Source organism: Galeopterus variegatus, unplaced genomic scaffold (assembly GCF_000696425.1).
Source record: "Galeopterus variegatus unplaced genomic scaffold, G_variegatus-3.0.2 Scaffold4637, whole genome shotgun sequence".
In the NCBI taxonomy this organism is placed as follows: Eukaryota; Metazoa; Chordata; class Mammalia; order Dermoptera; family Cynocephalidae; genus Galeopterus; species Galeopterus variegatus.
The window spans coordinates 58173-75418 of NW_007730748.1; the positions used below are offsets into that span (position 1 = coordinate 58173).

At 63.0% G+C, this 17246-nt stretch overlaps 2 protein-coding genes across 6 annotated transcripts in view; one reads left to right on the plus strand and one right to left on the minus strand.

Annotated features, from left to right (window-relative positions):
• MROH5 (maestro heat-like repeat family member 5) overlaps positions 1–3635 on the plus strand; it is a gene marked incomplete at its 5' end in the record, with an annotated part of 57974 nt that extends 54339 nt beyond the window's left edge. Inside the window, 6 exon segments of the mRNA XM_008588030.1 lie at positions 211–387; positions 1048–1203; positions 1856–1978; positions 2194–2296; positions 2694–2768; positions 3535–3635. Of these exon segments, the coding sequence (XP_008586252.1) occupies positions 211–387; positions 1048–1203; positions 1856–1978; positions 2194–2296; positions 2694–2768; positions 3535–3635 (735 nt within the window).
• A 3440-nt stretch (positions 3636–7075) lies between these two features.
• The window catches only part of PTP4A3 (protein tyrosine phosphatase type IVA, member 3), a 32833-nt gene continuing 22662 nt past the window's right edge, over positions 7076–17246 (minus strand). For 2 of the 5 annotated variants that reach the window (XM_008588027.1, XM_008588025.1), the window contains exons 2-6: positions 13536–14489; positions 11187–11279; positions 8847–8977; positions 8039–8113; positions 7076–7285 (exon numbers count right to left, since the gene is read on the minus strand). In XM_008588027.1, the coding sequence (XP_008586249.1) occupies positions 7168–7285; positions 8039–8113; positions 8847–8977; positions 11187–11279; positions 13536–13640 (522 nt within the window). In that variant the 5' untranslated portion in view covers positions 13641–14489 and the 3' untranslated portion in view covers positions 7076–7167. Of the gene's footprint in view, positions 7286–8038; positions 8114–8846; positions 8978–11186; positions 11280–13535; positions 14490–15642; positions 15741–17246 lie in introns of those variants that run through there. The other 3 variants (XM_008588029.1, XM_008588028.1, XM_008588024.1) reach the window with 3 other exon arrangements.

Sequence of the window (17246 nt, forward strand, 5' to 3'; positions counted from 1 at the left end):
TGAAGCCGTACCCGGGCCGCACGGCTCCTGGCGGGCACACTTCCCCACGGTTGGCAGCGCCAGGCCTGCGGCAACTCTGAGCCTCCCCCAGCCGCGGCCGGGGCGAGCGCGGGGCAAGGCCGGGGTGCAAGCAGGTGTCCTGCAAGTGCCCAGGGCGGGCGGGGGACGGTGTTCCCGGCGTCCTCCGCCCACCGTCCCCGCCGCCCCCAGGGAAGCCTGCTCCGCGGGCAGCTGCCGCCCTTCCTCGGAGGCTTCTTCCAGGACAGCGAGCCGGTGGTCTTGCGCGTCATGGGCACCGTCTCGGACGTGCTGCACCGCCTGGGGACGCAGGGCGCGGGCGCGCACAGCATGCGCATCGCTGTCAGCGCGCGATCCTTCTTCGACGACGTGAGCGCACCGGGAGGGGCGGGGTGTCCTCTGCTCGGTCCCTGCCTGCGCCTTCCCCGCGCTCCCTTCCCCCGCTGCCCTCCGACGGGGGCGCAGAGACCGGAACCCAGGGCAGCCGCCGGGCTGTGCGCCCCGGCGCAGGGGGCCCAGCCAGGCCTAGCCAGGGGGGCGTCCACCTGCCAGGGGCGCTCGGCCCCTTCTCCCGTGGCTGACCAAGTGCCAACGTTCAGTGTCCCCAACCCCACCGGTCTCGTCCCACAGCTGACCCCACAGATCTTTTGACTTTGGCACACGTCATGTTTAGGATGACTGCTTTCCCTTCACTGGGATAACAGGGGGCTAAGTCCGCCCCTCAACGGTGTGCGTGATGCCTGGGTTGTCAGGAGCGATTGTGGGTATGAGAGAAATGACTGTATGTCCTTGAGGACGGCCTAGTACCCGGCCCAGGAGCCCTGTCTGAGGGGGGAGGCACGGCCCTGCCCTGGGAGCCCTGTCTGAGGACGGAGGCACGGCCCTGCCCTGGGTGTCCCAAGCCTGACTGAAAGGATCCTGCTGAGGGAACTGAGCCTCATCCCCAGAACAGGGTGGAGCGTCCCAAGTCGGGTAAAAGCTGGGACCCCCAGGCAGGTCTGGCTGTGGCTCTGAGCCCCTGCCTTCCAGGAGCGGGACGGGATTCGGGCGGCAGCTATGGCACTGTTCGGGGACCTGGTGGCAACGATATCACGCAGGGAGCTAAGCGGCCTGAGAACCCAGGTGCACCAAAGCCTGCTGCCCCTGCTCCTGCACCTGAAGGACCGATGCCCCGCTGTTGCCACGGTCAGTGCTCACCACAGGAAAGACAGGCCGATAGGCCTTCACCTTGGCCAGGCACACAGGTGGCCAGGTGACGGGGCAGGCAGATGGCAGTGTGGCTGTCTGAGGGAGGGATGCTCTGTGGGGCAGCAGGTGGGTGAGAGGAGGGTCTGGCCACCTGCACTGATTTCCCTGACCACATTCGGTCTGCCCCCGTCCCGAGTGCACACACACACGCACACACACAAGCAGGGCCGTGCTGTCTGTGTGGCAGGACCCAGTCTGTCCTGCTCACTGCTGTGGCCCCAGCGTCTGGCACGTGGTAGGGTTCAGGCTGTGCCAGTGCATGCCCCGTGCAGAGAACATTATGACACAGCTCGGCCTTCACAGGGCTCCCTGCCATTAGGGAAATAGACAGTTCACCAGCCCGTTCCAGAACAAACAGAGAAGAGCTGCCTGCAGTCCAGCCTGGGGCACGGGTGCTGCAGCCAGGTGGCAGGCGGCTTCCCAGGGGGCTTCCCAAGGGGGAGACAGGAAGGAGCTGGGGAGCACCACAGCCCGGCACAGTAGGCTGCCTCAGATGCCCCCCGAAGCCTATGGTCTGCAGGGCAAAGATGCAGACCTTGGGCTCAGAGACACGGCATGGTGCATGACCCCTCCCTGGCTGTCCCCGCAGCAGGCCAAGTTCGCCTTCTACCGCTGTGCTGTGCTGCTGCGCTGGGGGCTGCAGCACACCCTCTTCTGCTCACTGGCCTGGGAGAGAGGCCTCAGCGCCCGCCACTTCCTCTGGACCTGCCTGGTGAGGGCCGTGGTGGGGGGCGTGGGGGACATGGCTGCAGCAGAAGAGGGGAGGCAGGGTGGTGGGGGCCAGGCTCGCAACCTACTCCCGTGTCTCAGACAGCTGCTGTGGCAGCCCCTAGAGCCAGGTGACACGGGGCGAGGGCTGAGGGTCAGTGGTCCCTCCAGGGCCAGCCCTGGCCCCAGCCCATGACACGTGTGCTCTCCTCCCGCCAGATGACCCATAGCCAGGAAGAGTTCAGCATCCACTTGGCACAGGCCCTCAGCTACCTGCATAGCTGCCACCGCTACATCAAGACCTGGGCAGCACTCTTCATAGGTGGGCAGAGGGCAAGGCTGGGCTTGGAGATCTACCCCCCAAGGCCTGCCCCCACCTGACACCCCTGACCCTCACCTGCCCTGACCATCCACCAGTAAGAGAAGAAAGGGGTTGTGTGAGGCGGGGCAGGAGTGGGTCTGAGCCCCCAAGGAGATGGGGAGCCCCCACCCACCAGCCAGATGCTCCCCGGTCTGTCGCACAGGTTATACCATCTGCTACCACGGGTTGTGTGAGGCAGGGCAGGAGTGGGTCTGAGCCCCCAAGGAGATGGGGAGCCCCCACCCACCAGCCAGATGCTCAAAGGGGTTGTGTGAGGCGGGGCAGGAGTGGGTCTGAGCCCCCAAGGAGATGGGGAGCCCCCACCCACCAGCCAGATGCTCCCCGGTCTGTCGCACAGGTTATACCATCTGCTACCACCCCCAGGCCGTGTCCCAGATGGTGAGCGATGTCGACACAAAACTGCTGTTCTGCAGTAAGCAGCTCCCTGGCCCCTGGCCCTCCCCCCAGTCCACACCCTCCCACCGCAGCTCTAGCACTGCAAGACCCATTTCACAAATGGCAAGACTGAGGCCCCAGAGGAATAGAGGAATCTCCCGCACCTCCCCAACCCAGTGTCAGCATCAGGACAGGGACCCAGGCCTCCTGAGCACCAGCCCCTGTGTGTGGAGGTTGAGGTTCACCATTCCCTGCGCAGACCCCTGTCAAAGTGCTGTGAGTGGGGCACACCCACAGCACAGCTGCCTCTAGGCACCACTAAAATAAGTGACCTGGGAGTGGGTGGGGACTGCGAAAGATGAAGGGAAGCATCCCAGGCCGGCAGTCAGAGGAGGTGGGGTCTGGCCACCACCGAGTGCTGTGAGTGGGGCACACCCACAGCACAGCTGCCTCTAGGCACCACTAAAATAAGTGACCTGGGAGTGGGTGGGGACCGCGAAAGATGAAGGGAAGCATCCCAGGCCGGCAGTCAGAGGAGGTGGGGTCTGGCCACCACCCTGCTCGCCTCCCCCGCCACCCCCAGGATGCAGTGAGGGGCTGCTCCCAGGCAGGGGACACCCTGATCTGTCTGTCCCTCCTCTCTGGAGCTTTTGAAGATCTCAGAAAAGACCTAGAACCCGGCATCCGGGAGTTCGCCACCAGGCAGCTCTCCCCTGCTCGCCTCCCCCGCCACCCCCAGGATGCAGTGAGGGGCTGCTCCCAGGCAGGGGACACCCTGATCTGTCTGTCCCTCCTCTCTGGAGCTTTTGAAGATCTCAGAAAAGACCTAGAACCCGGCATCCGGGAGTTCGCCACCAGGCAGCTCTCCTTCCTTCGGGAGGTGTCAGCAAGACCCCAGCAGTGACCTCCAGCTGTCCCCCCCATACCCCCTTGTGGTCAGCCCTGCCCAGTCTGTCCACCTGGAGCTTTGTTGCTTAACATTTTTCCATTCGAAAGAAAGATCTAGATTCAACAAAGGAGGGTTACATCTGTCGGCTCCCTGCCCACCATCTCCGCGGGCCCCTCCACTGACTGAGCCAAGCCCCAGGAGACACTGGCAGGACTCGGGGATGGGGCCAGGCCCAGGGGCAGAGACACACTGTAAAGTCTGCGGCCTGCAAATGGCAGCCCCTCCGCTCCCAATGCGGGGTGACTCCTCGGGACCTGAACCCCCGGGACACGGGCACTGGGAGGGTGCCGGGAGAGTTCTGACAGGGCCGTTGACCAAGGTGCCCGCAGCCTTCAGTCTGTCCCCAGCACAGAGCTCTGCAGTGGCTGAGGCGACGCTGGTGGCGAAGGGCTCCCTCGGCCTGCCTGCCTCAGCCTGGGGCCCCATGTGTCCCTCCACCCCCACCGCTATCCTCCTTAGTCCAGTCAGGGTTGGCAGCAGAACCAGCCTGCTGAGGCAAGGGTCTCAGCTCTCTGAGCCTCAGCTGTTCCATCTGCAGAACGTGTAGCAAGACCTTCCTCCCAAGACTTATTGAGGGGCTGAGTCCACAGGAGGGTCCCCCAACCCCCAGAGAGCCACCTGCGGACCCACCTCACCAGGGGTCCAAGTCCTACCCCCTCTCAGCCTCAGTTTTCCCACGTGTGATATGGGCAGATGGGCCTTCCCTTGCCCGTGGGTCCACTGAACACCTAGAGAGACCCTCCCTGCCAGAGCTCTCCCTGCAGCCTTGGCCCCAGGCCACCTCTCTCCAACCTGGCCAGGCCAGCCACCGCCCCTCCCACGGGATGCTCCAGCCAAATCTGCCCACCTGCCCTTCCTCTTGTGGGCCCACTGACCTTCATCCACAGCTTGGCTCAGGCACCTACCGCCCTCAGGACTTCCACACTGTCCATTCTCAAAGGCCCTGCTTCCACGGCCCCTGCTGGACAGAGACCCCCAGCCCAGCCCCTCACAGCCCCTCTGCAGGCTGAGCACCTCTACCTTGCACCAGATGGGTTCCTAGCCCGTCTTACCCCACCCCCCAACCCCACTACACTGTGAGCCTCTCGGGACATAGACATGGCTGCCCAGGGCCAGCACAGAGGAGGCCCCAAAACCTGGATGGTGGGTTGAAAAACTACAGTGACCTTTACCAAACAGGTATCAGATTTGCTTGAATTCACAAATGTGTTCAAGGAAAGGAGCAAATGACCATGTGGCAGGGCTGCAGCCCCTCTCCACCCAGGAGCCAGGGTGGCTAGGCTCTACAGCCCCGCCTTGTCCCTCAGTCGGTCTCTAAAGTGGAGCCACCTGGGAAGGGGCTTTGGGGGCATTCTGCCATTTCACATTCCCCATCCCGTCGCCTCCACAGGCACCTGCCGCCGACCTCTCCTCTGCCTGAGCCCCTCACTGGGCAGGGTGTGTGGGAGCAGCGGGTGCCAGTGCTGTGTCCCGAGCTGCCCCCCGGACCCCTCTGAGCAGCGGGCAGCGGGCCCATGCTCCAGGCTCCCAGCAGTTCATTATCCCTTCTGGAAAGTCACATTTAGTAAAACCTTGGAGCTGGGTGGGCCCGGACTTGATGGATTCCCGGAGCTGACCGTGACTCTGGACAAGCCTCTCAGGCTCTGAGTCTGTTTCCTCATCTGGAAATGGGGAGGGGCCTAACTCCCACCCGGCAGTGTCGCTGGAAGACAAGCAGGCTCCCCAAGCCCGGCATACAGTAGGTGCTTAATTAACGGCACCAATGGTAATAGCAGTTCGATGCCAGGGGACAGAGAGAATGGGGCCTGTGTCCCCTGTGGCCCCCTCCCAGGACCCAGAGAGGACAGCCCATCCAGCCGCCGCAGGCCCATGCACTGAGAGTGGAGGCAGGACGGGCGGAACGAGGGGAAGGAGCCTCTGGCCAGGCCTCGCTGTGCCACCTGGGCCCACTTCCTCACCTGGAAAAGGAGAAACGGTGACTCCTGGGATCTCAGAAATCTCAGTTGTGCAGTGAGAGGGCAGCCGCCCCAGCCCGCAGCCCTGTCCCCCAGTGGTGTGGGCAGGCCAGGTGGGGGCACTGCCAAGGGAGGGGCTGAGGCCGGGCAGGCAGAGGCAGATGGGTGGCAGCCAGCACTCCCCGTCACCCGGGGCAGTGACCGGAGCAAGGGGTCAGTAAAGGCTTCTGGGTGCTGTCCTGAGGTGGGCGACTGTGCAAGGGGATGGCACTGGGGCAGAGGCCACTCCCCAGCCTCGCTGCACACCGCCAGCCAGGCCAGCCCTGCACCCACCCTCCCCCACTGTGGCCCCACCCTCCTCACACCTCTTTTCTGGGCCCGTAGGGGCCGGCCCCCAACTTGGAAACCCACACACCGGTGTATGTGCATGTGACAATCCATGGCCTCAGGCAGGCACCCCCGCCTCGCCTCCTGCCCTGGGCTTCCCTCCACCCTGGCCGTGACCGCTACATGTCTGAAATACATTCCACCAGCACTGGCTCCCTTCCCTGGGCATCTAAGGCTAAAATGAGGACATCTGGTTGGGGTGGGACAGGGAGGCCACCCCACAGGACACAAGGCCCAGAATAACTCCCGAGTGAACCCCACTCTGTCCTGCACGGGGGCGATGCTGATGACCCAGCCTCGCCTGCTGATGCGCCAACCCCAAAAACTGTAGCAGGCAACTCAGTCCAAGAAGCGCTCTGCCCGGGTGTACCAAATGTCGCAGGCTGGCCGTGAGCCTCTCGGGACATAGACATGGCTGCCCAGGGCCAGCACAGAGGAGGCCCCAAAACCTGGATGGTGGGTTGAAAAACTACAGTGACCTTTACCAAACAGGTATCAGATTTGCTTGAATTCACAAATGTGTTCAAGGAAAGGAGCAAATGACCATGTGGCAGGGCTGCAGCCCCTCTCCACCCAGGAGCCAGGGTGGCTAGGCTCTACAGCCCCGCCTTGTCCCTCAGTCGGTCTCTAAAGTGGAGCCACCTGGGAAGGGGCTTTGGGGGCATTCTGCCATTTCACATTCCCCATCCCGTCGCCTCCACAGGCACCTGCCGCCGACCTCTCCTCTGCCTGAGCCCCTCACTGGGCAGGGTGTGTGGGAGCACGGAACATCTGCCTGCCCTGGATCCGATAATTTAAGGTGCCAAAAACAAGCCAAGGCCAGGGGCCACAGAGGAAGGACTGGGCCCAGCAGTTAAAAAAATACACTCCGGCCCCACAATAAACAGGCCAGAGAGGAGACCTGCCTGGGGGTGGTGTCGGAGGCGGTGGCAGGAGGTCCAGGGAAGGGGGCCCCCAACTAGCCTCAGAGAGACAGCAGAAGAGACAGAGACAGGTACAGAGAGGCAGGAAGCAGAGGGCACCAGGGCCGGGCGGGCTTCTTGGACACAAGTGCCAGAGACGGAGGCCAGCCCAGGCACGGAGCCCCTGCTGGGTGGGGTGGCTGGCCGGGCCACCGTGGGCCCAGGCCTGGCCGAGATCCTGAGCTACATGACACAGCATTTGGTCTTGTGCGTGTGGGGGTCTTTGAACCGTAGTCTCTGTTTAGGCCGGTATTTTTCCAGGTAGGTGAGCTGTTTGCTGTTGATGGCTCCACGACGCTTCCTGGGAAGATGTGGACAGGGATAGGGATCATCCAGGGCCCTGGCTTGGCCACCTCTCCTGCCCCAGAGAGCTCAAAGCCCCAGAGTGCATGGGGGCTGCAGCAGGCCCTTCCTACCTCCAGCCTTCTCCTGGGCTGTTCCTGCTGCCAGAATCACCCTTCCCTGATCACCCGCGGCTCACCCCTGCTTATCTTCCAAACTCACCCAGGTGTCACCTCCTCCGGGCTGACTTCCCTGGGCTCCCACAGCCCCTGTGCTTACCCAGCTGGGTACGACCCCACCCCCAGGCCATGAGCCCCTGGAGGGAAACAAGGGTGAAGCCTGGGAGGAGGAGGAGCCCAACCCTTCCCGGGAGGGGCTGCGCACAGAACTCACTGTGCAACCCTGGCCAAGTCACACCCTTCCCTGAGCCTCCGCTTCCTCATCTGTAAAATGGGATTCTGGTGGTTGTACACCAGGGGGACTGAAGACAGAGGCAAAGCTCAGAGCCTGGCACAGGGCAGCGGGGCCATCGGGGTCATGGAGGGAAGTGAGGTGCTTCCAGCCCCAAGACAGCAGCTGGATCAGGCACTGGGGTCTGGGCTGCCTGCTGCTGCAGCCTCGGCCAAGGGCATCACAACCAAGAGTCAGAGTGTTGGGGGAAAGAGGGCTGAGCAGGCCCGGGGCAGGCCCGGCCCTGATCCTGGGCAGCCTGGATCCTCGCCCCCAGACCCTCGAGCGCTTGCTGACTGCCCCCCACTGGCCGGCCACTCACTGTCGGATGAACTGGATGGCGTCCTCATACTTCATCCCGCTCTCGATGAGGGCCAGTGCCACGAGGACCGGAGCCCTACAGGCAGACGGCAGAGCTGGGGTCACCTGAGCTTCCACACCCCGACCCTCCCCTGACTGGCCACCTGCCGAAGACACAGGGCATGGGGGGCCTAGACTTCCCCTGCTGCCCCCGTGGAGGGCACAGACTCGGAGCCCAGCCCAACTTCCTGTCCAAATCCCAGCTCCCTCCCATCCCTGCTGGGCAACCTTGGGTAGTTCAGGCAACCTCTCTGTGCCTCAGGCTCCTTGTGTGTAAAATGTGTTGGCGGGAGGATTAAATGGGCGCACAGGTAAAGTGCTCAGTGGGGTCTGGCTAGGGATAAGAGCTTGGTACGTGCTGGCTGTCAACCCCACTCGGCTGGTCTTCCCGCTGCAAATGGGGATCCCACTGCCTGGATCATGTCAATCAAATACAGGCTGCTGTTCCACCTTCAAGCAGGGGTCCAAGGCCGGGTTGAGGCCGGGGGTCTTTGTGGCTGGGGAGGAGTGGAGAGGCAGCTCCTTTCCCACACAAGGTGCAGGGACGGTTTAACCACAGCAGGAGGGAACCAGGTCAGACTTTGGGAAGGACTTCCTCCCTGAAAGGCTGTGAGATTTGTCTGGGAACCCCCAAACCTGGGGCATCCACCCTCTGGGAAGCTCACATGGATGTATGCTCAGGACCCAGACCCGAAAGCAGGAAAGTCAGACCACAAGATTCCCAAACTCGAGTCGAGTTCCCAGCAACAGCGCCCCCCACCCCAGCTCACCGTCCCAGGCCCGCCACGCAGTGCACCGCCACACAGCTGCCGGGGTCCTCGCAGAACTTGGCCTTCAGCAGGCTCAGCCAGTCCTCCACCACCTTCCCGGGCGGGGGCGCCCCATCATCAAACGGCCAGTCCTGCAGAGGGAAGCAGTCATGAGGACCCCCAACCCAGATGTGGAGCGGAGAGGTGGCCCTGGGGCTCAGGCTGGTCTGCTGACAGGCTTGGACAAGGACAGGGCACTCCGAGAGAGGCAGATGGTGGCACGAGCCAGCCAGGCTGGGGGCAGCAGTCCCCAGAGGGCACGCAGGAGGGGCACGTGGGAGGGGCATGGCTTGGCCATGAGCACCCACTCTGAGTGGCTCAGCCACCTCTTCATTTCCTGCTCTCTTTAGCTGTCCCCTCCTCCAGGAAGACTTCCAGGACCCCTGCCCCTTTCTGAGTAGTCTCCTCAGGAGCGCCATGAACCCTACTCCCCCCAACCCCATCAGCCCAAGCTGTGGTTCTGGGGTCACACTCCCTCCCAACTGTGTGCCAGTGGAAGCCTGAGAAGTTTTGGGTCAGCGGGACCAAGGGGTCTTGTCCCCTATGCAAACACACAAACATGACTGCCACATGCCTGTGTCCCCAGTCCCCAGCACAGTCACACAGCCCAGTTACCGGGAAGGAATAAAGACAGGGCTGTAGTCGAGGCCCAAATTCCTAGGAGCTGGACTCTGAACAGTCGGTTACACCTGGGCCTTTACAGTCATTCCTAAGGGTTAATTTTGTTTTGGAAAATTAGCTGTGCCCCCACCGTCCCCCAGCACCCTGGAAAGGTGAGGCGCGTCTGCAGGGAAGGGCCCAGGCTGGGGCATGCCACGGTGAGGATGGAGACACTGAAGTCTTGGTGAGGTGGTTTCACGTGGAGCGAAGGGCCTGCCCCGGAATGTGTGCCATGTGGTACCAGGGGTGAATCCACATGGGCCCACTGAGGCTGACCGAAGGCAGCCCTCGGGGTCATCTCATCCCCTCCCCGGCCTCCAGGAAGGGCAACTCCTGGGGGCACCCGCTCTGCAGGGCTGCCTTAAGTCTAACCCAAGTCCCTCCTGCTGCAGCAGCGAAAGGAAAGAGGCCCGCCCACGCGCCCTGTGCTGAGAGGCGCTCACACGCACTTTTCTCCTTCCCTTCAAGCATCCACATTTTAAGGTGGGCACCTGAGGCTCAGACTGACCTGTGGGGACACACGGCTGGGAAGGGGCAGAGGTGGGATTCAGCCCAGGCCTCTCCCACCACCCCAGGCCACCAAGCCGTGGTTACAAAACACGGTAACACCTGCCAAAATGGGGTCCCTGGGTACAAAGCCGGGACTGTGGTCCTCTGCACTGAGGAGAGAAGAGCGAGGCCCAGGAGCAGCCCAGGGGGCTGCTGGGCACCGGCTGGCCCGCTCCGTGCCCACAAGCCTGGTTCCGGAGCTCCAGCTGCCACAGCCCATCCCACAGGGATATGGCAGGAGAGCCAGCCCACCCTCAGCCTAGACTCAAGTCCCCAAGGCCAGAAGAGCCAAGGAAACAGCCCCAAGAGTCCCTCCCCATGGCCTCTGCAGAGATGCTTGCCAGGGACTGGCTGCTGCCCAGCAACAGGGTCCCAGATGCCAGGCAGCAAGAGATGGAGACGAGGCCCTTGAGACAGGCCCAGGCGCAGAGGAGCCGGGCAGCCCCACACGCAGCCCTGTGGGGTCCCGGCTCTGCCCCAGGCTCACTCAGGGACCCGAGGCAGGTGCCACTGAGCCTCAGCAGCCCCGTGTGTACAATGGGGCCATATTCGCCACCAGGCAGGGCTGTTAGGGGACACAGGGTCAGCCCCCGATGAGGAGTGCACCTGGCAAGAGGGGCTATTACTAAGTGCTGCTTCCAGGAGGACACTCGCTCCAAAACTGGGTTTTCCCAAGATGGAACCACACACAAGGGGCACCCGTGAGGCTGAGGCAGGTGGCACCAGGTGGTGCACAGCCTGGCACACACAGGCCCAGCTCTCGGGAGTGGCAGCCACGGCTGATGCAGCACATGTGTGCAACCCCCACCTCATGGGCCAGGCCAGCCCACTCTAGAGGTGGATTAACAGGGTGCAGAGGGGGTGGCTCGCTCGAGGTCACACATCCCGACAACATGGCCTCCCCCTGGTGTGCCCACACAAGTGGCCCAGGCACAAGCATGCCTGGGAGGTGGCAGGTGGCACACAGAGGCCACACGTGCCTGCCTTACAGCAAAGAGCACCAAACCCACTGCCCAGGCCAAGAGGGGCTCCAGCCCACCCCCCCACCCCCCCACAGCAGCAGCAGTGTTCCCAGTGCCACGCAGCCCTCACCACGACAGTGATGCCATCCTTCTCCAGCGGGGCCTTGTCATATGTCACTTCACACACACGCACCACGGTGGTGGCTCCGTATTTCTTCAGGTCCTGTCAGAATAGGATGGGGGAGGAGGCAGGGCTGGGCAGGGTTCATGGGTTGGGACCCCCGACCCAAGCTCCCAGGGTACAGCTGAGTTCCCTCAGGCCCCCAGGGTGGGGCTGTGTCCCCCTCAACAAGGCAGGAAGGCTCTGACACTGTGTGAACAACAATGGTGGCCTCTCAGGTTCAATGACCAGCCAGGGTGGCATGGGGTGGTGGGGCACCTGACACTCTGGGGCACCTGTCCCTTGGCTACCCACCTATGTTCACTGTCACCCACAGTACGACAGCTGCGACCGTGACTCCCCAGCATGCTACCTCCCTCCTTGTGGTGCTCAGGATCCCGGGGCCAGGGTGGCATGGGGTGGTGGGGCACCTGACACTCTGGGGCACCTGTCCCTTGGCTACCTACCTATGTTCACTGTCACCCACAGTACGACAGCTGCGACCGTGACTCCCCAGCATGCTACCTCCCTCCTTGTGGTGCTCAGGATCCCGGATCTCACCAGCAAGGCCACATTTTCCACACAAAGCTACCAGGTCACCCTAGCAGGGACAGGACCCCCCAGCCCACATGTGGGCCCCACATCTGAGCAGCCCTCCTGGCCTGGGCTGCAGGGATGGGTCCAGCCCAGGAGGCCTCAGAGTAGGGAGGGCGGCCCCCACTCAGATGGCAGCCGGGAGGGGCAGCCTGGCACAGCAGCGGGGAAGCCCCACACTACCAGGGAAAAGGTCACGCAGTTCGCAGCCAGACTCAGGGCTACTCGTACCCGGGGCAGAGGGGCTCCGTTCCCTGGGGGCCCCGTGCAGGGGCTACTCCCACCCCACCTGCTCCCCACAGCTATTTTGGGAGTGGTGAGGAATCAGCTGCTGGGCCTTGCTGGTCATGTGACGGGCACACTGGCCACAGCGAGGCTAGAACCCAACTATTCTAAGAATGCAGGGAGTAGGAAGGAAGTGCTGGGCACTCAGAGTCCCTTGTGCCCTCAGCAGAGGGAGCTGCCACCAGCCGGGACTGAGCTCTGACTCTGGTCATACACTAAGCCCTGATCCTGGGCACACATTGAGCCCTGACCATGGTCACACTCTGGGTCCTGACCTTGGTTATGATGGAGCCCTGACCCTGGTCACATGCTGAACTCTAGCCCTGGTCACACACTGATCCCTGACCCCAGTCACTCACAGTGCTGTGCTCACCAGTCTTTCCTCAGACCCTGCTGTTATCTCAAGGGTATCGGCTGGGTGTGCAGGGCAGCCATCCCCTGTAGGACACCCAGCTCAGTGTCCAAGGTCCAGGGTTCAGCATATGGCCAGGATCAGCGTGTGACCCTGCCCTCAAGGTGACCACTACCTCCGTCTAGAGTTTTCAGGGCCCTCTCATACCCTTATCCTTGTTTAATTTTGACAAGCCCATGGGGTCTTATCGCATGTTGCAGAGGGAAGGATTGAGAGTCTGAGGTCACAAATGGCCCTGCATACGGCTGCGGGGGCTGCAAACAGCCACACATGGTCACAGGCACTGGAAATGGCCCTGTACAGCCTGGAGGCAGGCTGCAAACAACCCTGGGTTTGCAGATGGCAGGGAACTTTTCAGAGGCAAGGCTCCTACAGGAGGCCGTGCTCCACAGGCTCTGCAAATGCATTTGGCCGCATCTGCTGGGGCTGCAAGCAGCAGGCATCTCCGCCTGCTGGCTCTCCAAGGTACAGTGGTCACCCCCTCCATGGCCAGCTCTGACGCTTGCCCAGTCACTCCTCACACACAGATCTGAGCCCGGAAGCTCCAGCCCAGCCTATTTCAACACAGAGCCTGTGGGCTTCTCATGATCTGAGCTGGTCGGGGAGCCATCCTTCACACCTATGCCACCCCCCCGCCTGTCACCAGGCCACTTCCCACATGGGGCACCTCCTCCGTGCTCAGCCTCTGCATGGAGGCCAAAGGGCCAGCAGAGGGCTCGGGCTGTTCCAGCCCAGAGGCCCCACCGATCGCTCAGAGCCCGGCCCACTAATACCGTGGCCTTAGTCTGCCCCCATCCTACAGTGCAGAGTCCTGCCCAATCACACACCAGCCCACCCCATGGGGCCCCCCCAGGGACCCAGCTGACCCCCCAACACCCCTCACACCCAAGTCCCCAGGATGTCCCTGTGTCCCCCTCCAGGACCCTGCAACAGAGCAGCTAAGCTTTGGTCCCAAGGGCAGTACTGTCGTTGGCAGCAGTAACCCCCAGCCAGACAGCATGCCCCCCACCCACCCTGCCCGCGCTCACCTCGATGAAGCTGCTGAGGGTGGCATTGGTGGGGTTGTGCGTGATGAGGAAGCGCATGTTCTTGTAGCTCACCTCCACCGGGGCCGGGCGGTTCATCCGCGCCATGGCTCCTCCTGGGGACGGGGCAGGGGCCGGGCCAAGGAGGGGCTGCAGAGAGGGCTGGGGACACGGACCACAGAAGCCCCCACCAGCCCCCGAAAAACTGAGGAGCACGAGACCCCTGTGTGTGTCCAAGAGAGAGAAAAGATTTTTTAAAAACCCGCCCCCCACACCCCGCACAAATATTGTACAAATACTTGGGAGTGGGGGAAGAAGCTGCCCGGGTGTGGATAATTAGAAAAGAAAACCCAACTCTTTAAAAAAGGAAAGTAGCAAAAGAGCCCTCCAAAGTAGAAACGGGCCACGCCAAGCTCCTGCCTCTCAGAGCTGGAGAACTATAAGGGGGCAAACATAAAAATAACCACCACCAAAAAACTCAGCAAAGAAAACCTAAGAGCTGAAAGTGAACCCGCCGCCGCAGCAGCGTCCAGCGCTGTGCCCACCGCTGGGGACGCTCTCTCTGCATTGGTGGGCAGGTGAACAGCCCCCTTTGTTCAAAGGTGGGCTCCAAATCCCCAAGGATGACAGGAAAAATGAACTTGAACAGAACCAACACTGGTGGCCTTGGGGTGGGGGTCACAGGTGGTGGCCGTGGCGGACAGGTGGCCTCTCACACGCGTCACGTTACCCCATCGGGGTAGAGTGAGTCCTGGAGCAGGGCAGGGGGCTCAGGCGGTGGGGCCGGCCCGGGGCCAGGCAGCAGAGGCCATCGGCGGGCGAGCGCAATGGTGAGGGCCAGAGGCGCGGGGGCCTCCTCAGCAGCGGGCGCAGTGGCGATGTTGGGCACGGCAGTATTCAGAGCTGGCCCCCGAGGCCCTCTCCATAAATCCCAGGCTGGTCAGCAGCAGGCCACGTCTGGAGAGGGAAATGAACAGAAAGGGGTCACTGGAGGCCCCTGCCTCCTGCGAGGGGGTGTAAGCCCACCCCAGCTCCAGTCACAGACGACGCTTCTCCAGGGCCCTGCCTGTGACCGTGCTCAGTGACCCTCCTCAGGCCTCAGTTTCCCTATGTGGGAGCACAAAAAAGGGCAGCTTCTGCCAGGACTGACCCAGGCTGCTGAGATGATAGGACAGCCACCGCAGGGCCACCAGGATGGGGTGGAGAGGGACAGAGGAAGAGGGATTTCACAGACACACACCCAGGATCGTGCAGATTACGGGTCCCTCTACGGCAACAGAGGCCAAGCCCCTGAGCCTGGCTCCTGCCCCTGCAGCCTGTGACCAGCAGACACCCCAACCCCACTCCCACCCCCAGGACAGTCGCCCTTCTCTCCTGATGCTTGGCTGCTGTGCAATGTATGAGCCCAGGTCATTCTGGGGTGGCCCGTCCTCAGGGAAAGGGGCTCAGGCACACAGTGCTGCTGCGGGGGGTACAGGGTGTGAGGGGTGTGACCCCACTCACAGCCAGGGCACGCCTGATCGCCTCCTGGGCTTTCCCCAGAAAGCCTCCTGCCCTGGTCAGTCTCTGCCCCCGGCCACCGATGTCCCCAGCACATGCTCACAGGCTGGGTAGGCACAGAAGATAAACAAGCCAACGGGCCAGCTGCCAGGCACATGCCAACGTGGTGACAGCGCAGGTGGCCAGGAGTGGGGTCACATTGTGACAGGGCCCCCGGGAGGGATGCTAGGGAACAACACACAGATAGCCACAAGCACCTCTGTACCTGCCTCTCTCCCTCTCTAGGTCTAACAGCCCCAAAAGTCCCAGCCAAGGGGCCCCAGCCCGCCTCCCACCCCACGAAGGGGCTGGGAGACCTTGGGCTTGTCACTGACCTCTGTGGGCTTCAGTTTCCCCATCTGCACAATGAGGGGATAAACGAGATGCCCCCAAGATGTGACCCAGCTGTGACCCTGTGATGAGCAGACCCCTCCAGCCGCGGATGTACTCTAAGCCCCACCCCGTCACTGCTATCTGCTCCAGCCCCTGCCTCCCTCTCTGCCCAAGGAAAGGGCAGCTCACGGGCCCTCACCTGACACAGTCCTCCACTCCCCAACCTGTCACCTCTTACCTTAGCCCCTGCTCCAGCACCCCCTTCTCCAGGCAGGCTGGGCTCCTGGAGCCTCAGTCTGGGTGCAGGAAGGGCCCGAGGCCTGGGACCCTGGATTCGGAGAGGCCAACTCTACTGCTGCTGGCTCTGGCTGTGACATGGGACAGGTGGGGGCTCCTCGCTTCCCTGCCCTCCACACCCTGGTGGTGGCCCGTGCTTACAGGCTCAGGGCAGGTGCCACATCTCACACTCTGCCTCTCGCCAGGGTCCTGGGAGGATGAAAATGGGCGGAAACCCCAAACGGGGGTAAAAGGCAAGAAGAAAGACTCCTGTCCCTGGTTCGGCCAGCCCCCAACCTGCTCCAGCTCACAGCAAGCGCCGAGTGCACCTGAGCACAGGTGAGGAAATCCGCCGGCATCCTCATAGCACACAAACACCTGGGTCTCTCCCGGGGCAGGGCTATCCCTGTGTGTGCACGTGTGTGCACGTGTGTGTGCGTGTTTGCGTGCCTGAGCCATGCTCATGTTTACAGAAAGAAAAGAGGAAAAAAGGCCAAGGAAGCCACACTGCTACAGGGGCCTCTCCCTGAGGGGCTGACACACCCCCTCACCACCCACAGCTGCTGTGGACCTAGGGAGACCCCGCGGGCAACAGCTCATGGCTTGGCTCTGCTGCCAGTATCCCCAGATAGGTCCTCAGGGCCAAGGGTCTCTGGGCAGGGAGGGGGCCCTGAATCACCCCCCACACTACTGCCCACCTGAGGTTGTCGCGTGTCTGCAGGGATCAGGGATTAGACTGGGCAGGGGCAGGGGTCGGAGCCCAGGCTAGAACGGGGTCAGGAGTTCAGGTCAAGGTTGGGCCAGGCTGGGCTGGGGTCTTGCCACACACACCCCTGTCTCTGCAGTCTGGGGCCCCTCCCCCAGGTGAGAGCAAAGCAGTGATGCCCCACCCTCTTGCCCCAGGGCCCCACATGGCTCAACCCTGCCTGGGGGCCATCCCGCAGGGAGAAGCCCCCTCTGTAACCACCCACACAGCCCTGGACCCACCCCCAGGCAGGGCTGACCAAGGCTGTGGTCCCACCACGGGCAGCCATGGCTGAAGCCTCAGGCTGTCCCCACCCCAATTTGCTGTGAGACCAGCCACTGATGCAGCCTCTCTGCTGTGGCAGCCACACTCCCACTGAGCCCGCCACCCAGTCCCCAGAGCGCTCCTGGAAGCCCGGCCTCCTCTCCCCAGCCCTCCTGCTCCCAGCCCCCGCATCCACCCCGCCAGCAGGCGCGGACCCTCTGCTGTCTCCTGAATGGCTGTCTTTCCCAGACCCTTTAAGGGAGGACCCATCTTTGTCCCTGTGTGCCAGATGAGAAAACAGGTGGGAACGACAGTGACCCCCAGTGCCCAGAAGGGGAAACCAAGGTTCAGGGAGGCTGCCGCCCTCCTTCCCAGTGGCACAGCTGGGGAGGGAGTGTGACTCAGCCAGCTTTGGAGAGGGCCCCTGCCCACGGGACCCTGCGTGACGGGGCGGGGGATGGGGGGTGCTGGAGGCCGGGCTCCGGGGGCGCGGGGGCAGGGCCGGCAGCGCGGGCGGTGGTGAGGGCCGGCCAGGTCCGGGGTGCTGGCAGGGCTCC